Source organism: Nerophis lumbriciformis, linkage group LG33 (genome assembly GCF_033978685.3).
Source record: "Nerophis lumbriciformis linkage group LG33, RoL_Nlum_v2.1, whole genome shotgun sequence".
Lineage (NCBI taxonomy): Eukaryota > Metazoa > Chordata > Actinopteri > Syngnathiformes > Syngnathidae > Nerophis > Nerophis lumbriciformis.
This window is the reverse complement of record NC_084580.2, coordinates 8,699,645-8,724,702: the sequence shown is the minus strand read 5'-3', so window position 1 is coordinate 8,724,702 and position 25,058 is coordinate 8,699,645. Positions and strand designations below refer to the sequence as shown.

Below are 25,058 nucleotides of genomic sequence, written 5' to 3'. Positions count from 1 at the left end.
GCCAGAAAGTGTCGAGTCGCCTACAGAGTTTCCTCTGTTTCATAACCCTGGAAATGTCTCAGACCATTCAGGAGTGGACTGTCCAGCATGCACACCAAACAGCATGAAAACTAGTTCATGGCCATCCCTGAACGAATGGCATTCATTGCCATCCTCCTTCTGTGGGAAACTGTCCACCTTCCATCTCTGCATGACGCATGGTCAGCAAAACTGGGAGTGCCCCTGATCAACACGATTATGGTGCAAAACCGCTTCCACGACATCATGCGACACCTACGCTTCAATGACAAGGCGGTGAACGAGTTGCAAAACTTGCGACTGACCAGTTTGCTGCAGTCACTGACATTTGGGTTTTTTTTGTTGCCAACTGCATCACTTCTTCCAAACCGGGCACGTCACCATAGATGAACAACTTTTTCCAACTAAGACTCGCTGCTGTTTCATTGCAACAAAACCTGAGAAGTTTGGCATAAAGTTCTGGGTGGCATGTGACCTGAAATCCAAGTATGTGTGCAACATCAACCCATATTTCGGCAAAGACCCAAGTCGTCCTACAGGGGAGAGACGATCTTAAAATGTGGTGATGAAGCTTATGGACCCGTTTATGGACAAAGGAAGATTCGTTACCAGTCAATAGTGCGGCCTTTCTGTGTGGAGTTTGCATGTTCTCCCCGTAACTGCGTGGGTTTCCTCCGGGTACTCCGGATTCCTCCCACCTCCAAAAACATGCAGCTGGAGATGGGTTGATAGGCAACACTAAACTGGCCCTAGTGTGTGAATGTGAGTGTGAATGTTGTCTGTCTATCTGTGTTGGCCCGGTAAGGTGACGACTTGTTCATGGTGTAATCACCTTTCGCCCGAACGCATCTGGGATAGGCTCCAGCAACCCCCGCACCACACAATTCGATTCGATCGGAAGGCCTCTCCATCACAGCCCAATTGAATGTCACGCCGATTCAAAACAATTCGCGATTCAAAATCAATACTTTTTTAATAAAATTGGGTGCCAGTTCAATTATTAACTACATTCCTCCATAAAATAGATAAACAGCTCTGATCAATTTCTATATTCCATAAAAGAAAATTGTTTTGTCTGATAAAATTCTACCCAAACATTTACATATCACCTCACAAACATTTACCACCTACTCAGTGGCCTAGTGGGTAGAGTGTCCGCCCTGGGATCGGTAGGTTGTGAGTTCAAACCCTGGCCGAGTCATACCAAAGACTATAAAAAATGGGACCCATTACCTCCCTGCTTGGCACTCAGCATCAAGGGTTGGAATTGGGGGTTAAATCACCAAAAATGATTCCCGGGCGCGGCATCGCTGCTGCCCACTGCTCCCCTCACCTCCCAGGGGGTGAACAAGGGGATGGGTCAAATGCAGAGGACACATTTCACCACACCTAGTGTGTGTGTGACGATCATTGGTGTTTAACTTAATGCCCAAGCTGTTTGTTTACATGCTTTTTTTATTTCTCTTTGCTATTTGGGCTTATTGGACCCTAATTAGAATAAAAACTAAAAATCATCTTTTTATGATGTACTTAAGTCCATAAGTACACAAATGTGTACTTCATGCAAATTTTTATTTTTACACTTTTTTTTTTTCCAAATTCCATTGTATGTTATACTCTTCTGACACCAGCAGATAGCAGTATAAGTGTCCATATGTCGCATAAGACCCCAATTCAGTAGTGTACACAATTTTGAAAATAAGAGCTAAAAGGTGCTGTCCACGCATGTGGCCACTAAGGCCTTTAGAGTTAAGTGGCTGGACAGGACAGATTTTGAGAGAAAAAGAAAAAATATATATATATATATATATATATAATTTTTATTTTTTTAATCGACTTTTGATTTTTTTAAATGGATTAAGAATTGTTTCAGATAAGAATCGTTGGGGTTTCATTTAAAAAAAAAAAAAAATTTTGACACCTCTAATTAGGGATGTCCCGATCCGATATTTGGATCGGATCGGCCGCCGATATTTGCCAAAAAATGCGTATCGGCAAGGCATGGGAAAATGCCGATCCAGATGCAGTTTTAAAAAAAGCCCCGGTCGGTGTTTTCCAACGCACCGATTTAAATAATACATTCCACTTTTTTGCTGCTCCCTAATTTCCGTTCCGCATTTTCCAGCACACCTTCAACACATCCACAGGTCTGTGGATTCTCACGCAGTTGCTTTTAGCTGCTGGCAGTACACGACAGGCTCTTCTCACTCTTTCCTGTGTCTCCCTCTCACAGACAGCAAGCGCACCTTCTTACACACGTCACATACTGTCACGACATACGTCACATACTGTCACGTCATACGTCACATACTGTCACGACATACGTCACATACGTATACGCCCTCTCCCAGCAGAGGTAGCAGCATGCTAACGTTAGCTGTGATGCTAGCGCAGCCGTGTGACCAACCTTCCCTCTCAGGTGCGCGCCTGTGCAATTGCGCACTGCTCAGGCGTCCTCTGCGCACGGCAAATATATGCCACGCACAAAATCAAATAAAAAAATAAGCGTATAACTATTTTCGACACACGGACATGATAGAGAAAACAGTTTTCGTCATCATTGTTCAAATATTGTAACGGCTGTCGAGACGCTTATCTCCGTTCGGTGCCACACGCCCACACCATCAAAATGCCGAGGCAAACATTTCCACATCAACACCGTATGACAAAAATAGTTATTTTTTTAGTTGTGATTTTCTTCTCTGCATGAAAGTTTAAAAGTAGCATATATTAATGTAGTATGAAGAAGAATGTTTTAATGTAGACACATAGAATCATCATACTGCTGTGATTATATGCATCAAGTGTTCATTCAAGGCTAAGGCAAAATATCCACATAAATATGGTGTATCGTGACATGGCCTTAAAAAATATTTTAAAAAGGCCATATCGCCCAGCCCTAGTTCAATGATGCCATTTTTGTTTGTCATGTATAATTTTGTCTATTTTGTGTTTATTCTTCAATAAACAGGTCAGTTTCTTGTTACCAACCATTGTGTATTATTCAAACTCCCCTAATTCAGCTGGCTAGTTGTTATCAAGAGTACTAAAACCCTTTTCAACATGATTCTGACAACTAAGTAGGCTAAATAACTTTAAACTTTAATACATGCTCGGATAGGCCAGTATTGGTCAGTATCGGTATCGGATCGGAAGTGCAAAAACAATATCGGTATCGGATCGGAAGTGCAAAAACCTGGATCGGAACATCCCTACCTCTAATAGCTTCACCTGTAGCTTAGCTACATTTAATCGAGAGTAACGAGTAGCTTAGCTTACTACACTTTCCAAGTAGCTTGCCCATCACTGCCTGTAAGTTGTGGCATTGTTTCCTTTCAAACTACTAGTTTTCGATCAAATTAAAGCAAAACTTGTTTTGAATGATCTTTGTCACTTGTATTTGACAGTTTTATTTCCCTTTGTTTTGACTTACTTGTTGTAGGCCACTGAGGTCAATTTGCTTCCAGAACTGGAAGTCCAAGCAGAGGTCCTTCCAGTACTTGCAGACTAAAGAAGCACAGAGACAACGCTCCTTCACCGTCAAGTTCGACAGAACCTGTAATTTAGAAGGAAGGTAGCTTGTCACCAAACCGCCAGAATTGCATCTTTAAACGCACAGAGAGGTTTTGTATGCTGTCGAACCTTAAGAAGGATAGAGGAAGGCAGGTGGTTGATACTTAAAGGGTCAGCAGCATCAGAACCTTTGACCTGGCAGCCATCATAGTTCTGCAGACTGGAGGGGGACACGTCCAAACTATGGGGCGGATCAACCTGACCATCAGCTGGTGTCGAGGAGGAGGATGGAGAAGAGGAGGTGGATGAGGAGGAGCAAGAAGGAAGCGAGCAGAGGGGAAGGTGGCAGTGGCCAGTTTCAGAGTTCGTAGAAGCCTCTCCAGCACTTCCTCCAACTCCTCCATTCTCCAAGCCCCCGTCGGGGGCAGCAAAGGCACAGCGTGGCTGCTTGTTGGAAGGGGTGCACCTCTGGACCTCCGAACACTTCCTCTTACACACCTGCATACAAGGAGACACCACATGTAGAAGCGTTGGTTAGGCACTTCATTAGTTAGGTACACGCTCACAATATAAGAGCTGATGTAAGAGCTGTATTGAAAATACTTTGGCTTAACTAAGATCATTTGATGACCTCCACAATGTATACCACTGAACATAGCTGTCTGGTTTACGCAGGGGGAAGATTAGTTTCTCACTTTTCCGGAATTAAATTGAATTATGAAATGTTACATTTAATTTAGAATTGTACATAACATGTATATTAAATTTGAATTACATATATTATTATTTTATCTTTTTTTTTTTAAACATAAGGGGAACTGCACTTTTTAAAAAACATTTATTGAATTTTTGACATACACTGTTACGTCTTCGACGCATGGCTGCGATTAGTGATGGGTCTGGCAACACCGATGCATCGGCGCATGCGTCGAGCTCATATAGCAAAACCCTGTGTCGGTGCGCGTACCGCTTTTAGAAAGTCACATGACCGATCATGAGCTGTTTTGGTCACGTGACCAATACGCGAACTGTGTCGCACTGACGCCTCCTCTGTGCCCTGTGAGCGGGTCTTTTCTACAGCCGGAGAAATGATAACTAAGAAGAGAAAGCGTCTAAAATTGAATACGTTGGAAAAACTGTTTTTTTTTAAAATAAAAATGTGTAAAAAAAAATAAAAAATTTCCAAGTCCACAAGCATCCTCATTCACAACACGTTTTCTTAGATTTCCATGTTATGATACATGTTCACATTATTTATTGACTGTATCTAAAAAAGATAAAAAATATATTTTTATTTAAATGAAGTTATGAAATAATCCTAAATGAAATACAATGACTTGGTTTATATTATTGTATATACTAGGTCAGGGGTCGGCAACCCGCGGCTCCGGAGCCGCATGCGGCTCTTTGATCACTCTGATGCGGCTCAGCTGCATACTTGTCGACCCCCCCGATTTTCCCAGGAGACTTCTGGATATCAGTGCCTCTCGCGGAGAAATCCCGGAATTAATATTCTCCGATTTTCACCCTTATATTAATAATAAGGGCGTACCATGATGGTACAGCATTTAACGCCCTCCACAATCTGTATAAACAGCGTGCCAGCCCAGCCTCTTGTTGCATGCATCTTCTGCTTGCTCACGTATGTGACAGCAAGGCATACTTGCTCAACAGCCACACAGGTTACACTGACGGTGGCCATATAAAACAACTTTAAGACTCTTACTAATAATGCGCCACACTTTGAACCAAAACCAAACAAGAATGACAAACACATTTCGGGAGAACATCTGCACCTTAACACAACATAAACACAACAGAACAAATACCGGGTACCCAGAATCCCATGCAGCCCTGACTCTTCCGGGCTACATTATACACCCCTGCTACCACCAAACCCCGCCCCCACCCCAACCCTGCTCCCTCACACACTCATACAGTTTTGCAATGTGTTGAAACGCTTCATGACGCCTCATCAACCCATCACTAGCTGCGATTGTCGTGTTCCTTCCAAGGCAGAAAACAAGCAGGAGCGGCGTACAGGTAAGATTGAGGTATATTTTAATTATTTTAAGGCAGGATCAAAAATACAAAACAGAGGACGCTAGTAAGCGTGGAGCTAAACAAAAACCAAAATGTCACCAAGGGTGAAAAACGGGGAATGCTGGAGGGCAGAATAATCTAAAGAGCGAGGAGAAAACCAGGGGAACGTAAATGTTGCCTATCGCAAACATTGACCCAGCAACTACTGCTGGGTGACAGGAAACTATAAAAGGGGAGTGGTTAACCAAAACACCTGGTGGGAACACTAATTGCTAAACTAAGACAGGTGAGGAGAATCAGTGCCCATGGAAACCAACAATAAACAGGGAAAGAGGGTGCACCCAGGAAACAGACTAAAACAGAAACATTACCAACATAATTCATGCCATGATCCGGGTAACGGATCATGACAATACACAGTCCAGAAATACAGTCGTTTCTCCCCTAAACAAGTAACTCACAAAAATTATTTATAAACTGAAATAAAAATAATGAACTAGAAAAAACATGCATCAGTCAAATAAGTACGGGCAAATATTGACATGAAGCCACAAACAACTGCACGACTGAATGTCCCCAACGGTGCAGGAATACACAAAAACAGCATCAATTATCCGCCTTTCAACTACTTTTACTTTTTAAATTGGGGTTCAATTTGAGCTCAGTCTCTTTTACATATTTTAGGAAACCACGCCATACTTCCTGAAACTTCACAGGACAACCGTTCAATATCAGCTTAATTTTCTTCAAAATAAGGAAATAAACAATATCTCTCATCCAGCGGGTGTGGCAGGGAGGCGCTGCAGCCTTCCAGTTTAGTACAATGAGTCTCCCAGCCAGCAAAGTAGTAAATGCTACCGGTACAAAGTTCTTTTTGGATCTGCTAAGAAAGGATGACAGAGGGGCTACCCCAAATAGTCCGCTTAGTGGTTTCGGTTCGATCTTTTCGCCAATTACCGTAAGACAAAGAATAACAAATTTCAGTCCAATAACTGAACTTTTTTGCTGCCATTAAATTCTAAGTTAATGTTTATTTGCAAAAAATAAATAAAGTTTCTTAGTTCGAACATTAAATATCTCATCTTTGCAGTCTATTCAATTGAATATAAGTTGAAAAGGATTTGGAAATCATTGTATTCTGTTTTTATTTACAAATTACACAACATGCCAACTTCACTGGTTTTGGGGTTTGTACTTAAAAATACTTGTTTGTAGTAATATATATAATTAGAAAATGTTAGCATTATATGTGTGTTAATTTTAAGGTGTTTATCCTAAACATTCCTGCGTCTTTTTGGGTCTTTTTTTGCCATTTCCGGTCTAAGTTGGCTGTCAGTGTGTACAAACTTCTCGGTTTATGTCCACATCCTTTTATTATCTAGGTGTGAGGCATGATTTAAAGTTAAAGTTAAAGTACCAATGATTGTCACACACACACGAGGTGTGGTGAGATTATTCTCTGCATTTGACCCATCACCCTTGATCACCCCCTGGGAGGTGAGGGGAGCAGTGAGCAGCAGCGGTGGCCGCGCCCGGGAATAATTTTTGGTGATTTGACCCCCAATTCCAACCCTTGATGCTGAGTGCCAAGCAGGGAGGCAATGGGTCCCATTTTTATAGTCTTTGGTATGACTCGGCCGGGGTTTGAACTCACAACCTACCGATCTCAGGGCGGACACTCTAACCACTAGGCCACTGAGTAGGTATATAAGCTGAAAATTAACTTTCACAAGCGAACAGGCAGCTCACCAGCTCATGATGTGAATATAGCAGCATAAACTAGTTACCTCTCTGTGACAATGCGCAGCTAAAAATAGGTCCTTTAACATTAGCGCTTATAATGACAAAATGACGAAATATAAATGGAGTATTGTTGGCGCTTTTTAGATGGTTATTTATTGGGTTTTATGGTCAGAATAGACGCAAAGACGTCATGACTATTTTTTTTAAAGCTGCTATTCCATTAATCCTAAACGAGAATACGGCGATCACTTGTGTATTTATTTATTATAAGAGGAATTGTTTTTTTTCTTAAATCTGTCAATTGCTTGTATTCTGGACACGTGACTTCTTCCCGGAAAAATTAGCTATTCCGTTAATCCTAAACGGGAATACGGCGATTACATGTGTATTTCATTCATTTATACTTATTCACATACTTTTTTAAAGAATCCCTGAAGGTTTTGCATGACACATACCGTATTTTTCGGATTATTTGTCGCAGTTTTTTTCATAGTTTGGCCAGGGGTGCGATTTATACTCTGGAGCGATTTATGTGTGAAATTATTAACACATTACCGTAAAATATCAAATAATATTATTTATCTCATTCACGTAAGAGACTAGACGTATATCAGCAATCGTCTCACACACACACGTCAACCAATACAAATTTGGCGGGGGCAGGTCATGGCAGAAGTGCATTGTGAAAAAAAAAGATGCTACCTGTTACTACTTCCGTACCTATGAAAATTGATCATTTCAACATTGGCGGTAACTTATAAAAACTGAGAAGGGCTGAACAAAAATGGCACCGAAAAGGAAATCATATACCGGTACTGCAGGTTACAAGCTGGAAGTAGTGAAATATGCAGCAGAAAACGGCAATCACTATTCTTTATTTATTTTAAATTGCCTTTCAAATGTCTATTCTTGGTGTTGGATTTTAACAAATAAATTTCCCCCAAAAATGCGAATTATACTCTAGTGCGACTTATATATGTTTTTTTCCTTCTTTATTATGCATTTTCGGCCGGTGCAACTTATACTCTGGAGCAGTGACGTGCGGTGAGTTTCATGGCTGGTGAGGCACTGACTTCATCACAGTCAGATTTACAAACATATGAACCCTAATGAGTATCTTATTCACCATTTGATTGGCAGCAGTTAACGGGTTATGTTTAAAAGCTCATACCAGCATTCTTCCCTGCTTGGCACTCATCATCAAGGGTTGGAATTGGGGGTTAAATCACCAAAAATGATTCCCGGGCGCGGCGCCGCTGCTGCCCACTGCTCCCCTCACCTCCCAAGGGGTGAGCAAGGGGATGGGTCAAATGCAGAGGACAAATTTCACCACACCTGGTGTGTGTGTGACAATCATTGGTACTTTAACTTAACTTTAACTTTACACATACAAACTGTAGCACACAAAAAAGCCCATTTAATAAAAATAACGTTATTATGGTCTTACCTTTACTTATAAATGAAGTCCATGCGCAGATCCTTTTGAACAAAAGCATCGATAACTTGTTTATAGAAGTCTTCCTTATCTTTCTTCAGTTTTAAAAGTCTCTCTGTCTCGATGGAGACCTTCCTTTAAGTATTACCTCCTGCTTCGATTGAAAGTCCAGTTTAGAAAACTGTTTTATTTTAGATATGTAATCCTCCACGTTAAACGTCCAGGCAAGGGGAAAAAATAAACGATCGCTACTAACTGTTGCTGCTTGTTGTCACTTCTTCTACAGCCGAGTAGTCGCAGAAATGCTCCCTGGGATCACTACCGCCCTCTACCACCAGGAGGCGGGATTACTGCGAGCCTCACACAGTGCGTCTTCGCAGCAGTTTTATGATTGCTCAGCACAAGAAATACGTTACACACATACAGTGGTTGACAAAATACACTGTACATTATATACCTCAGCTAACTAAACTATGGAAATGTATAATATAATTCATATAGCAATACGGTCTCACTGCACAGCAGGCCAGCAGTTAGCCGAGTCATTGCGCAATCCATGGTGAGGCTCAACTCAGTGACGTGCCTCAACTGGCTGCTGATCACCGCACCGTCTCTTCTCAGTATTTGAACTGCAAATGTAAAAATTCAGCGATTTTGAATAAAAAATAATCTAAAACTGGTGAAGTTAAATGGAAAATAACTTTATAGTATAATCACTGGATACATATAACAATTTAATTTATTTTTTTTCTTTTTAAAAATGTTTTCTTTCCATGATGGCACGTGAGGCCCCGCCTCACCTGCCTCCCCTGACTGCACGTCACTGCTCTGGAGCGATTTATAATCCGAAAAATACGGTAGTATCATATTGCATGAGGTACAATAAGTTATCACATATGAGAAAATGTTTCACAAATATCAAAGCACCAAGTTTTTGCAGCAAAATAAATGTATCAAATTTCAGAAATGTGATGCTTTTGTGTATGGTCGTTTGGTCCACTTAAGCCTGATATGTGAATATTTTAGTATAATAATAAGCCATTAGACACACGTTTCATCATCTGCTTACCATCTCGGCGTAGTCAGGTACAGGCACAGGAATAGGTACAGTCACAGTCACGCCGGTAGTCCGAAAAAGAGCAGGCGGTGGGATCAGTTTAGCCGGAACAGCCGACAACAGGCTCCTGCCCTGGCCCTCCCAAATTGCCAACTCTGGCGGAGTGAGCAGGAACTTGGAGCAGTCCTCGGGAGAAGCGAGCGTCGCGTACCTCTCTGCGAGCTTGGAGGCGGCTGCCACTGCCCCGATGCTGCTGATGTTGCTGTTGACGCCGGTGGTCTCCGATGGGTCGTTGTCGTCGTTGAGACCACCGACAACACCGCCGCTGCTGCTGATGCTGCTGCTGCTACTGCTGTGGACAATGAAGCAGAGCATGCAAGGCCCCTGCAGGAGACAGTTCCTCTTCTTCTTCTTCTTCTGATGCTGCTTACGTGACCTCTTCTTCAGGCGGTAACCATTTTTCGAGAGAAGATGGCCCATATAGATGACTCAAGAAAACTCTAAAAGTGGAAGAAGATCATACAACATGGGTTGACTTTCAAATAGTTGAAGAGAGTACAACATTTGACTACAGAATAGAGCTGAAACGATTCCTCGAGTGATTCGAGTACAAAATATATTCTAGGAATTCTCGCTGCCTCTAGGCGTCGTAAAAAAATTTTTTTACGGCATTTTGCCTTGTTTAGTAAACAGTAGTCAAAGGTCACGTTTCGCACGGGCTGTTAAGGTGTTGCACAGCGTGTTTACTAGAGCTGCGAATCTTTGGGTGTCCCACGATTCGATTCAATATCGATTCTTGGGGTCACGATTCGATTCAAAATCGATTTATTTCGATTCAAGCCGATTCTCGATTTAAAAACGATATTTTCCCGATTCAAAACGATTCTCTATTCATTCAATACATAGGATTTCAGCAGGATCTACCCCAGTCTGCTGACATGCAAGCAGAGTAGTAGATTTGTGCAAAAAGCTTTTATAATTGTAAAGGACAATGTTTTATCAACTGATTGCAATAATGTAAATTTGTTTTAACTATTAAATGAACCAAAAATATGACTTATTTTATCTTTGTGAAAATATTGGACACAGTGTGTTGTCAAGATTATGAGATGCGATGCAAGTGTAAGCCACTGTGACACTATTGTTCTTTTTTTCTTTTTTTTAAATAAATGTCTAATGATAATGTCAATGAGGGATTTTTAACCACTGCTATCTTGAAATTAAAACTAATATTGATAGTGTTGTTGATAATATTCATTTTTGTTTCACTACTATTGGTTTGTTCTGTGTCGTGTTTGTGTCTCCTCTCAATTGCTCTGTTTATTGCAGTTCTGAGTGTTGCTGGGTCGGGTTTGGTTTTGGAATTGGATTGTTACGGTATTGCTGTGTATTGTTTTTTTGGATTGATTAATAAAAAATAAAAATAAATAAAAGGGGGAAAAAAATCGATTTTTTTAAAATGAGAATCGATTCTGAATCGCACAACGTGAGAATCGCGATTCGAATTCGAATCGATTTTTCCCACACCCCTAGTGTTTACGTCACAGATCATACACCCCCCTGCACTGCACAACACCGCTCTTTAAAATACGCTGGAGTTTAGAAAAGTTTTTCCCCGACATAACTCACAATGGCAGACGCCGCAGAAAGCAGTGGACAAGAGCCATAGCAAAACGAAATAAGAAGCGACGAAAGTTGTCTAAGGTGTGGGAACACTTCTCACTAAAATGGAAGGAAAACGCAGTGGTATGCAAACATTGCAAAGTGGAGCTCGCATTAGCACAAGTTCGATACTGGAGCACCTGTCGAGAAAGCATCCGATTGAGGGACGTCCGGAGGCGAGGTAAGTCATTTATTATCAAATGTAAACGCAAAAGTTGTGTTAGAAAAATAAATGTTATTCATTATGATAACCAGGATGTGTTCTCTTACTCTCGCCAAGTCATCAAATGCCACCAAAAGGTGTCGAAAACTAACAACGCTATCCGAGCTGTCGTGTTCAATTATCCTTTCAATAGTAACCACGCGAAAGTAGTAGTGCAAAGTTATTCAAGTCATGCAACCACATGCTACTTGGATAGCTTGCACTTTCAGCCACTATAGTCTCTGTAGAATGTTTATGCGGTCACACCACACAGCACATAGGGCTGTGAGCGCACCTGTTTTTATTAGCACACACAAATTGGCACAATCAACCACGGACGCATTTCAGCTGTGCGTGTCAGCCTTCAATAATGAAAACAGGCGTTTAGGAAATAAAAGACAGTGAATGCGGTTACATGGGCATTTCCAAACGTTTTTGGTCCCCTGCTGTTCAGTTTTCCCTCGGAGGTCAGTTTTCCAATTGTTAGGTTTACGGTGTTTACATGCGCTGCGAGAACTAGTGTATGCCGTTTACATGTGAAGTAAAGGTCACTAGTAGAAAACCGTTTCGGAGTCGTGATTTGGTTACATGCGAGGCAACGTGAGTTTGCGAGATCGGGGTGGTCCCGCCAGGGTATGGTCTTTTCAATTCCGGAAATAGCTACAAACAAACAGAAGAAGAAGGAGAAGAAGAAGGAGGAGGAGCAGGAGGACAATAAGAACAACAAATACGGCAAATATGGATGTTGCAATACGCGCCATATCGTTAAGTTATTTCAGAATGCTAAGGCAGACCGTAGTCTCCTCGTCACACCAGTAATGCTGAATTTTGCTCGCCATGCTGTTTGTTTGTATTTCTCCTTCTTCTTCCTCCTTCTTATGTCTCTCCCGCCTCGCTTTTGAAGTGTCACTCGACGTAACACCGTAAACGTGATGACGTTCTGTCCGACGTCAGAGTAAATAGCTCTCGGGTGTAAACATGCGTGATTAAACGGTTGTGGACAGGCGTACCCCAGCAGTCCAAGACGGTTCATCCACACATAGGTTGAGGCCCGGAACGCGTTGATTTCACGCGTTTACATGTGCAGTGCCAACGTTTTTCCCGGGGGGAAAACTGAACAGCATGGAACCAAAAGCGTTTGGAAATGTGCATGTAACCAGGCTCAATTAGGCCCCATTTACACTAAGCCGGAAAAGGTTATCCAGGGTAAATCACACCTAACCTTATCCGTGTCCACACACACAATGCCACCGTTTAAGACCGCGCGTCATATAGTCAGTCACCTCTGACCTGGAAGGGTATTCTTTCTATCTGCGACGGTAGAGAATATGACTGCTCTTGTTGTGAAGAAGAGAGAATTCTTTGTGTGGTCTGATGTAGGGCTGGGCGATATATCGAATATACTCGATGTATCGCGAATTTGTCTCTGTGCGATATAGAAAATGACTACATCGTGATATTCGAGTATACGTTCTCACGCAGTTGCTTTTAGCTACGGGCATTACACTACAGGCGTTTCTCAATCGTTATTGTCTCTCCTTCTCACTGAGACATCAAACAAGCGCACCTTCTTACATACGTCACATACTGTCACGCTTTCGCAGACAGATGCAAACAGACTCAGATCTAAGCTTCACAACCTTGGTCTGAACACCTTCCTCTGCAACTGGATTTTGGACTTTTTAACGAATCGCACACAGTATGTGAAAATAGGCAAGCACATTTCTGCCACGCTCACCATCAACACCGGTGCCCCACAGGGTTGTGTGCTAAGCCCTGCGCTCTTCACCCTCTTCACACATGACTGCATAGCCTCTTCAACATCCAATCTCACTGTCAAATATGCCGACGACACCACGGTGCTTGGGCTCATCAGTAATAATGATGAGACAACAGCTGGCTTCATGGTGTGCTAACAATAACTTGGTTCTTAACACTAACAAAACCAAAGAACTAATTGTAGACCTCCGCAAGAAAAGGGCAGAACAAACACCCTCCACTTTTAATTAATAACAATCTCGTAGAAAGGGCCAAGCATTTCAAATTCTTAGGGGTGAACATAACAGAAGATCTATGCTGGGACATTAACACTGCTTCAACAGTCGGAAAGGCCCAACAACGTCTTTTTTTTTTGAGGAAACTAAAATGCGCAAACATTCCGCAGAAATCAATGGTCAACTTTTACAACTGTGCCATCAGCAGTGTCCTCACTTACGGATTTTTAGTGTGGTTTGCTAGCTGCACTAAAGCGAACCAACAGGCCCTCCAGCGAGTGGTTCAAGCGGCGGGGAAAATTACAAGGACGATACTCCCAGAGATGAGTGCCATGTACACAACTCGCTGCCTAAAGCGAGTACACAACATCCTGAAGGACAGATACCACCCAGCACATGGCCTCTTCAACCTGCTACCCTCTGGAAGGAGGTATAGATCGATTCGCGCCAGGACCACCAGAATGTCTCACAGTCTGTATCCCCAGGCTGTGAGACTGCTAAATGAACAGCCTGCCCCTTTCCTGCCCCGTACCATCTTATTACCTCACTCTTCACCGCCTCAATAATTGTGCTCTGGACATTGCATTGCTGCAACATCAACGTAACACCCATCAGACATCTGACTGTTCCCACCCCCACGTCCCTCTTATCGCGATCTTCCTGACAATGCTAAAATGCTAAAATGTAAACTATTGTCAACCTGCACATCAATGCAGTTTCTATGCCGCTGGACAAAGCTCAAACAAAATCTCGTTGTTCATGTATGACGTAAGTGTTATTATGACAATGACAATAAAGGAATTTATTGATTGGAGCAGAGAGGTAGTGGCATGGGTAACTTTAGCTGTGATGCTAGCGGTGCGGTGGTAATACGAGAGAAAGAAGGTGCGATTCTGGTAACAAATGAAGGAAAAATTAGTTCCTAAGAAAAACAGCAGGGAGTCCATCGTCTGGCGGTGGTTTGGCTTCAAGCGGGAAGATGTTGAACAAACAACAGTAATATGTCAAGTAAAAGCATTGCTACCAAAAGTAGCAGCACTGCTAATGTAGCATCATTTCAAAAATCACCCGCTAGAGAATAAGGAGTGCTTGAAACTCTGCATGTCAACATCTCCGTTTGGTGCCACACCCTAAAAATGCCCAAGCAACCATTTCCACATCAACACCGTATGAAAAAAATAGTCAACAACAGAAGGAGATCACGTCCGCAGGAACCTACCACATAGTGAAGGACATACACTATTTGATGTCCTATTATGCAGCTCATTTTTATTTGACAGTTACTGAAATACCTTGTGTGACATCATGCACAAAAGTGCACTTTATTTGTTTTAAACTATTGTATTGGCGTTCTGTACAAAAAGTGCACTTTAATTTAGTGTTGTTTTGATAAGTCATCTTAGTGACATCATGCACAAAAGTGCACTCTTTGCTTGTGTTAAAATGTCTCTGACAACCTTGCACTTTCTGTTTTGAAATGACATGAATGTTTGTGCCACTGCTTGATAACTGTTTAATAAATACAGTTTTGGTAAATTGACTTAGCTGTGGTTTCCCTCTCTGCATGAAAGTTTAAAATGAGCATATATTAATGCAGTATGAACAAGAATGTTTAATTTAGACACATAGAATCCTCATACTGTTGTGATTATATGCATCAAGTGTTCATTCAAGGCTAAGGCAAAATATTGAGATGTATATCGTGCATCGTGACATGGCCTAAAAATATCAAGATATTAATAAAAGGCCATATCGCCCAGCCCTAGTCTGACGACGAGGTGGAGTTACTCTCAAAAGTGACTCAAGACTATAAAACCTCCATGGCGGCGAGGAATGTTGATTGGGAGTCCTCGCCATCGAAATACGGGGACATTCTGTCACAGTTTTTGGAGTGCCACCCATCGCCGGTGGAGGCCAGCTTGAGCAGCAAAGATTTTCCCCACCAAAAGGAGGACATAACTAAAAAGGTATATTTTTGTGACAAGGTTATTCTGTCTTGTGGGGCGTGGTCTTTTTGGCGTCACTTCCTCTCCAAACTCACTTTGTAAACGATCAATGAGCATACTTGCCAACCCTCCCGATTTTCCCGGGAGACTCCCGAATTTCAGTGCCCCTCCCGAAAATCTCCCGGGGCAACCATTCTCCCGAATTTCTCCCGATTTCCACCCGGACAACAATATTGGGGGCGTGCCTTAAAGGCACTGCCTTTAGCGTCCTATACAACCTGTCGTGACATCCGCTTTTCCTCCATACAAACAGCGTGCCGGCCCAGTCACATAATATATGCGGCTTTTACACACACATGAGTGAATGCAAGGCATACTTTGTCAACAGCCATACAGGTCACACTGAGGGTGGCCGTATAAACAACTTTAACACTGTTACAAATATGCGCCACACTGTGAACCCACACCAAACAAGAATGACGAACACTTTTCGGGAGAACATCCGCACCATAACACAACATACACACAACAGAATTAATACCCAGAACCCCTTGCAGCACTAACTCTTCCGGGATGCTACAATATACACCCCCCGCTACCACCAAACCCCGCCACCCACCATCTCCCAAATTCGGAGGTCTCAAGGTTGGCAAGTATGGGCGCGGCACCGCTGCTGCCCACTGCTCCCCTCACCTCCCAGGGGGGGAACGAGGAGATGGGTCAAAATTTGTGATGTCCGATAATGGCTTTTTTACCGATATCCCGATATTGTCCAACTCTTAATTACCAATACCGATATATACAGTCGTGGAATTAACACATTATTATGCCTAATTTTGTTGTGATGCCCCGCTGGATGCATTAAACAATGTAACAAGGTTTTCCAAAATAAATCAACTCAAGTTATGGAAGAGTTAGTACTGCAAGGGATTCTGGGTATTTGTTCTGTTGTGTTTATGTTGTGTTAAGGTGCGGATGTTCTCCCGAAATGTGTTTGTCATTCTTGTTTGTCTTGTGGGTTCACAGTGTGGCGCATATTTGTAACAGTGTTAAACTTGTTTATACAGCCACCCTCAGTGTGACCTGTATGGCTGTTGACCAAGTATGCCTTGCATTAATTCGTGATGAGAACAGCCGGTAGATATTATGTGACTCGGACGACACGCACGCAAAGGAAATGCCTTTAAGGTTTATTGGCACTCTGTATCTCTCCCTACATCCGTGTACACAGCGGTGTTTTAAAAACATCATACATTTTACTTTTAGAAACCGATACTGATAATGAAGAAACCAATACCGATAATTTCAGATATTACATTTTAAAGCATTTATCGGCCGATAATATCGGCAGCCCGATATTATCGGACATCCCTAGTCAAAATTTCACCACACCTAGTGAGTGTGTGTATGACAATCATTGGTACTTTAACTAAGTTCCGGAGATTCAAGAAATACACGGCGCACTTACCCGTGTAAAAATTTGTTCGAGGAGGGGGACCTTAAACGATGATTTATGATCTGAAACGGGGCTTAGGCTAAATAACTATTAAACGACTTAGTGTAGACATGGCCTTAGGCCAGTGGTTCTTAACCTTGTTGGAGGCACCGAACCCCACCAGTTTCATATGCGCATTCACCGAACCCTTCTTTAGTGAAAAATAAAATGTTGGTTTTTTTTCAAATTCAAGACAAAGTTATATGTTTTTGATAACACTTTAGTATGGGGAACATATTCTAAGTAACAAAGACTTAATTTAGAGTTATTTGGTTAGGGTTAGGGTTAGAGGGTTAGGGTTATAATAAGGCCATGCCGAATAAGGCATTAATAAGTACTTAATAATGACTAATTAAGAGCCAATATGTTACTACTTGCATGTTAATAAGCAACTAATTAATGGTGAATATGTTCCCCATAGTAAAGTGTTACTATGTTATTTTACTGGTGCACAAAATGAACCGTGCATGAACATCACCTCGTTCAAACAACGAAACCAACACAGTGCATAAACTCACAACAAATTACACACCTGCAAATCAGTCTGACTTCTGCTGTTGCCGTATCCGTAATACGCCGATAGGGAGAAGTTTTTATTTACACGATCAGTCGGGTGTGTTTTGAAACTCCGCCAAACCCCTGAGCCCGACTCACCGAACCCTTAGGGTTCGATCGAACCCAGGTTAAGAACCACTGCCTTAGGCTAAACGCAATAAGTGAGGGCACATCTTAACATGCATAATTAAACCTCAATTAAGCAAAAATCTGATTTATTCAATTAGTCGATGGGGATATTCGATAGAATACTCGATTACTAAAATATTCGATAGCTGCAAGCTCTAGTGCAGAACTTTCTAGGATAACACACCTCTACAGTGCAGTTGTACCCATCCATACGTCCATCCATTTTATACCGCTTGTCCCTTTAGGGGTTGCGGGAGGGGGGTGCTGGAGCCTACCACGCAGTCTGATAGTTTATATATCAATGATGAAATCTTAACATTGTAACACATGCCAATACGGCCGGGTTAGCTTACTAAAGTGCAATTTTAAATTTCGCGCGAATTATCCTGCTGAAAACGTCTCGGTATGATGACGTCAGCGCGTGACGTCACGGATTGTAGAGGACATTTTGGGACAGTATGGTGGCCAGCTATTAAGTCGTCTGTTTTCATCGCAAAATTCCACAGTATTCTGGACATCTGTGTTGGTGAATCTTTTGCAATTTGTTCAATGAACAATGGAGACAGCAAAGAAGAAAGCTGTAGGTGGGAAGCGGTGTATTGTGGCAGGTGTTGTGCCTGATAATGCACCCCCGCCGTAGAATGCACCCCCTGACTGTTATGCCGGACAACACAGCCGGTGTTTCATTGTTTACATTCCCGGAATATGACAGTCAAGCTTTACCATTGGCCTGTGGAGAACTGGGACAACAGAGACTCTTACCAGGAGGACTTTGAGTTGGATACGGAGATGCGGAACCATGAGTACGCATGCAGCTGCGGCTTACAAACATTTGATCGCTTGCCCGTACGTGCGTGCCGCTATGTGCATGTCACTTACGTAACTTTGGGGAAATATATGTGCTGTATGAACTTTGGGGAGGTGAACGGTACTTTGGGCTGTGGGATTGAGTGTGTTGTGCAGGTGTTTGAGTTGTATTGGCGGGTTATATGGACGGGAGGGGGGAGGTGTTTGTTATGCGGGATTAATTTGTGGCATATTAAATATAAGCCTGGTTGTGTTGTGGCTAATAGAGTATATATATGTCTTGTGTTTATTTACTGTTTTAGTCATTCCCAGCTGAATATCAGGTCCCACCCGCCTCTCACAGCATCTTCCCTATCTGAATCGCTCCCACTGCCCTCTAGTCCTTCACTCTCACTTTCCTCATCCACGAATCTTTCATCCTCGCTCAAATTAATGGGGAAATCGTCGCTTTCTCGGTCCGAATCGCTCTCGCTGCTGGTGGCCATGATTGTAAACAATGTGCACATGTGAGGAGCTCCACAACCTGTGACGTCACGCGCATATCGTCTGCTACTTCCGGTAGAGGCAAGGCTTTTTTATCAGCGACCAAAAGTTGCGAACTTTATCGTCGATGTTCTCTACTAAATCCTTTCAGCAAAAATATGGCAATATCGCGAAATGATCAAGTATGACACATAGAATGGACCTGCTATCCCCGTTTAAATAAGAACATCGCATTTCAGTAGGCCTTTCACACTCACATTCACACACTAGGGCCAATTTAGTGTTGCCAATCAACCTATCCCCAGGTGTACCCAAAGTCAAGTAATGTTGATATTTTTAAACTGCAACTCGACATCGAGCAGAATTCCATACATTGCACAGCTTTATTCGACTGCTTAGGTTTATCTATATAATAGTTTGAGACAGAAATAGTCGCATGGTTGCTACCGAATGACAACAAAAAGATGTAAACAGAGAACAGGTGGTTGGTCGATGCGCGTCCACCAAACAAAGCAATATTATTGTGACGATCTAGCATTGTATGAACATTGTCGACGGCATCACTGCGAGCTTTAATGCATGGTAGAGAGGAGCCATTAGAGCTGCCTTGGCAGGCTAGCCTTGCTCCATCTTCGGATGCTAAACTAGCTGTAGCGCTCTCTCACCGGTTGGCTTGGTGCTCCCACAACTTTGCACGGAGCTCACATAATAGTCAATCTTCCGCCTGCTTCGGGTGAAGTGCTGGCAAGCCACGGAGGGGAGAGGAGAGGAGAGGAGGCGGAGGAGCCTGTTAGGGTGAGCGGCGACGCGGTGACCCAAACAGTGGCAGCTCCGGCTGGGCTACTCTTGCAAACACTTCCGCCTTGAGGGGGCGGGGGCATAGCGACGGAAGCCTACGAGGGTGGTTCGTCCACTCCTGTATAAATAACACTCCAAATTGCAAGATTTAGCATGCTTTTTAAAGTCATGCTTTTGTGTTTTATTTTTATTATTAACATCTGTACTGCAAGTCCTGTACGTTTTATTTTATGTATGCAAAATGTGGCGAAAAAAGAGTAGAGTTTTTTTTTTGTTTTTTTTTTTGTATAATAACTTTATTTATAAAAACAGACTGGTTTTGATTGATTGATTGAAACTTGTATTAGTAGATTGCACAGTTCAGTACATATTCTGTACAATCGACCACTAAATGGTAACACCCGAATAAGTTTTTCAACTTGTTTAAGTCGGGGTCCACGTAATCAATTCATGGTAATGGCTATGTGTTCTACCTCTAAAACCAAAAAGCTGTGAAAACTATGAGGCTTTGTTCCAAATTTGGATTATTTACAGAACTTGTGTGAGCCTATGGCTTTACATTTTGTTACATATATATCTTTTGCATTCTATTTTAGTTACTTTGTTGAGTTTACAAACCCCTGGCGCTGTTTTGTACTGTTTCTGTACTTGTTTTGATTTTTTTTTTTTTTATTGTATGTAAATGTTGCATATTATAAATAAATGTTTACAAAATAAATTAAAGAATTTTAAAAATTGCATATTTTTTAAAGTCATGCTTTTCAGTTTTGTTTTGTTTTTTATTAACATCTGTACTGCAATTCCTGTAGTTTTATTTAATGTATGCAAAATGTGGCGAAAAAAGTAGGGTATTTTGGTTTTTTTTTGGTATAATAACTTTATTTCTAAAAACAATATTCATGACAAATGTGTGCTGTGTTTTAAAGATGTGCTATTTGGATTTACACTGTATGAAAAAAAATTTGAAAAGGAATTTTACCTTTGCAACCGCATTATACTATTGGCTAAGTTTTATACTCATAAATGTACGTTTCTTAATACCCGACTTGTTTTTTGTGCCTTTAAAAAAAATTAGTACACTACTTTAAAATGTGTTCTACCTCTGACAACCAAAAAGCTGCGAAAACTACGATGCTGTGTTCCAAATTTGGATTATTTACGGAACCTGCGTGAGCCTATGGCTTTACATTTTGTTACATATATATATTTTGCATTCTATTTTAGTTACTTTATTGAGTTGACAACCCCCTGGCGCTGTTTTGAACTGTTTCTGTACTGTTTCTGTACTTGTTTTGATTATTATTATTTCTTGATTGTGTGTAAATGTTGCATATTATAAATAAATGTTTACAAAATAAATAAAAAATTAAAATTAAAAAATTGCATACTTTTTAAAGTCATGCGTTTGAGTTTATTATTATTTTTAATTAACATTTGTACTGCGATTCCTGTACGTTTTATTTTAATGTATGCAAAATGTGGCGAAAAAAAAGAGTAGAGGTTTTTTTTCTTTTTTGGTATAATAACTTTATTTATAAAAACCGACTGGCTAGTGGAGACAAGCAACCCTTGGACAATATTCATGACAAATGTGTGCTTTATTTTAAAGATGTGCTATTTGGATTTACACTGTATGAAAAAAAATTTGAAAAGGAATTTTACCTTTGCAACCACATTGTACTATTGGCTAAGTTTTATATTGATAAATATACCCGACCTGTTTTTTGTGCCTTTAAAAAAGAAGTAAAACTCTATTTTAAAACGCTTTCTACCTCTAACAACCAAAAAGCTGTGAAAACTACGATGCTGTGTTCCAAATTTGGATTATTTACGGAACCTGTGTGAGCCTATGGCTTTACATTTTGTTACATATATATATTTTGCATTCTATTTTAGTTACTTTATTGAGTTGACAACCCCCTGGCGCTGTTTTGAACTGTTTCTGTACTGTTTCTGTACTTGTTTTGATTATTATTATTTCTTGATTGTATGTAAATGTTGCATATTATAAATAAATGTTTACAAAATAAATGAATAAATTAAAATTAAAAAATTGCATACTTTTTAAAGTCATGCGTTTGAGTTTATTTTTTTTTTTTATTAACATTTGTACTGCGATTCATGTACGTTTTATTTTAATGTATGCAAAATGTGGTGAAAAAAAAGAGTAGGGTTTTTTTTTTCTTTTTTGGTATAATAACTTTATTTATAAAAACTGACTGGCTAGTGGAGACAAGCAACCTTTGGACAATATTTATAACAAATGTGTGCTTTATTTTAAAGATGTGCTATTTGGATTTACACTGTATGAAAAACAATTTGAAAAGGAATTTTACCTTTGCAACCGCATTGTACTATTGGCTAAGTTTTATATTCATAAATATACCCGACCTGTTTTTTGTGCCTTTAAAAAAGAAGTAAAACTCTATTTTAAAACGCTTTCTACCTCTAACAACCAAAAAGCTGTGAAAACTACGATGCTTTGTTCCAAATTTGGATTATTTACAAAACTTGCGTGAGCTTATGGCTTTACATTTTGTTACATATATACAGTGTTGGGACTAACGCGTTACTTTGTAACGCGTTACTGTAACGCCGTTACTATCGGCGGTAACTAGTAATCTAACGCGTTATTTTTTATATTCAGTAACTCCGTTACCGTTACTACATGATGCGTTACTGCGTTATTTTGCGTTATTTTTTATGTAGTATCGGCTAGAAACTGAGAAGATCTGAGTGTTGCAGCGCTGCTGAAGAGGCGACAAAAAAGAGGCGCGCCGCGCGCTGTCTGTGTGTACGTGTGTGTGTGTGTGTGTGTGTGTGTGTGTGTGTGTGTGTGTGAGTGTGTGTGTGTGGGAGGGGGCGTGTCTGTGTCTACTATCAAGACGTCATGGCGAACCCCGAAGCCGAGTTTCTTAAAATGGAGATATTTTCAGTACGTTTCTTTTATCGACCACAAAGAAAAGAACATTTTAGTTGAATGTAAGTTTCAAATATGCTGAAACAGCGACAAAAACAACATGCTTCGACGAAGCTAGTAAAGAGACACACACTTCACCTCCACTTCCAACAGCGGCTGGATTTTAACGAGGCACTGCACACTGGAGGTACACACACTCTGTCAATTCTCTTATATACTCTTTCATTTTAAACTTTTAGAGTGTTTGATTATCACATCACTCTAAATGTTTAGACTATAAAGTTCACAAACCTAAAGAGGGATACTAGTGGGCCAGGCTAATATTTCCTTTTCTCTAAACTAAGTGGGGAAATGTGTAGAGTGTTCTGGGCTTCAGACATGATTTTATTTCAGAATTCCTTGAGAAAACGCCTGGTTAGGCTTTATGTATGTAGTGTGTGCCTTTCTTGTTTTACAGCTATGTTGTTATTATGCTGTTTGTTACTTATGTATGTTAAGTTGCAGCTATTTTAAATAGTTTTGTCAATTTGTTCTGGTCTGAAACAAATTGGCCCTTTAAAACATATCTTTGTCTTTGTGTGTTGTACGTAGACCACATTGCTTAGCAGAGTTCAGTGATGCAAATGCATGTCAAGTTGATCAACACATTGTATTATTCTCCAGTGCAATAACAGTACTAAAATGAAGGCTAAAGGGGCATTAAATGGGGCCTTAAAAAAATAAAAAATAAATATATAAGTAACTAAATAGTTACTTTTCACAGTAACGCATTACTTTTTGGTTTAAGTAACTGAGTTAGTAACTGAGTTACTTTTGAAATAAAGTAACTAGTAACTGTAACTAGTTACTGGTTTTCAGTAATTAACCCAACACTGCATATACAGGTAAAAGCCAGTGAATTAGAATATTTTGAAAAACTTGATTTATTTCAGTAATTGCATTCAAAAGGTGTAACTTGTACATTATATTTATTCATTGCACACAGACTGATGCATTCAAATGTTTATTTCATTTAATTTTGATGATTTGAAGTGGCAACAAATGAAAATCCAAAATTCCGTGTGTCACAAAATTAGAATATTACTTAAGGCTAATACAAAAAAGGGATTTTTAGAAATGTTGGCCAACTGAAAAGTATGAAAATGAAAAATATGAGCATGTACAATACTCAATACTTGGTTGGAGCTCCTTTTGCCTCAATTACTGCGTTAATGCGGCGTGGCATGGAGTCGATGAGTTTCTGGCACTGCTCAGGTGTTATGAGAGCCCAGGTTGCTCTGATAGTGGCCTTCAACTCTTCTGCGTTTTTGGGTCTGGCATTCTGCATCTTCCTTTTCACAATACCCCACAGATTTTCTATGAGGCTAAGGTCAGGGGAGTTGGCAGGCCAATTTAGAACAGAAATACCATGGTCCATAAACCAGGCACGGGTAGATTTTGCGCTGTGTGCAGGCGCCAAGTCCTGTTGGAACTTGAAATCTCCATCTCCATAGAGCAGGTCAGCAGCAGGAAGCATGAAGTGCTCTAAAACTTGCTGGTAGACGGCTGCGTTGACCCTGGATCTCAGGAAACAGAGTGGACCGACACCAGCAGATGACATGGCACCCCAAACCATCACTGATGGTGGAAACTTTACACTAGACTTCAGGCAACGTGGATCCTGTGCCTCTCCTGTCTTCCTCCAGACTCTGGGACCTCGATTTCCAAAGGAAATGCAAAATTTGCATGGTTGGGTGATGGTTTGGGGTGCCATGTCATCTGCTGGTGTCGGTCCACTCTGTTTCCTGAGATCCAGGGTCAACGCAGCCGTCTACCAGCAAGTTTTAGAGCACTTCATGCTTCCTGCTGCTGACCTGCTCTATGGAGATGGAGATTTCAAGTTCCAACAGGACTTGGCGCCTGCACACAGCGCAAAATCTACCCGTGCCTGGTTTACGGACCATGGTATTTCTGTTCTAAATTGGCCCGCCAACTCCCCTGACCATAGCCCCATAGAAAATCTGTGGGGTATTGTGAAAAGGAAGATGCAGAATGCCAGACCCAAAAACGCAGAAGAGTTGAAGGCCACTATCAGAGCAACCTGGGCTCTCATAACACCTGAGCAGTGCCAGAAACTCATCGACTCCATGCCACGCCGCATTAACGCAGTAATTGAGGCAAAAGGAGCTCCAACCAAGTATTGAGTATTGTACATGCTCATATTTTTCATTTTCATACTTTTCAGTTGGCCAACATTTCTAAAAATCCCTTTTTTGTAT

At 41.1% G+C, this 25,058-nt stretch overlaps 1 protein-coding gene across 2 annotated transcripts in view; it reads right to left on the bottom strand.

The window, feature by feature from the left end:
* Positions 1–19,938, bottom strand: part of fbxl17 (F-box and leucine-rich repeat protein 17) — a 723,645-nt gene extending 703,707 nt beyond the window's left edge. For both annotated transcript variants that reach the window (XM_061928705.1, XM_061928706.1), the window contains exons 1-4: positions 19,748–19,938; positions 9,822–10,309; positions 3,661–4,029; positions 3,452–3,574 (exon numbers count right to left, since the gene is read on the bottom strand). In XM_061928705.1, coding sequence (XP_061784689.1) covers positions 3,452–3,574; positions 3,661–4,029; positions 9,822–10,289 — 960 coding nt within the window. In that variant the 5' untranslated portion in view covers positions 10,290–10,309; positions 19,748–19,938. The remainder of the gene's footprint in view (positions 1–3,451; positions 3,575–3,660; positions 4,030–9,821; positions 10,310–19,747) is intronic.
* Positions 19,939–25,058: the final 5,120 nt, after the last annotated feature.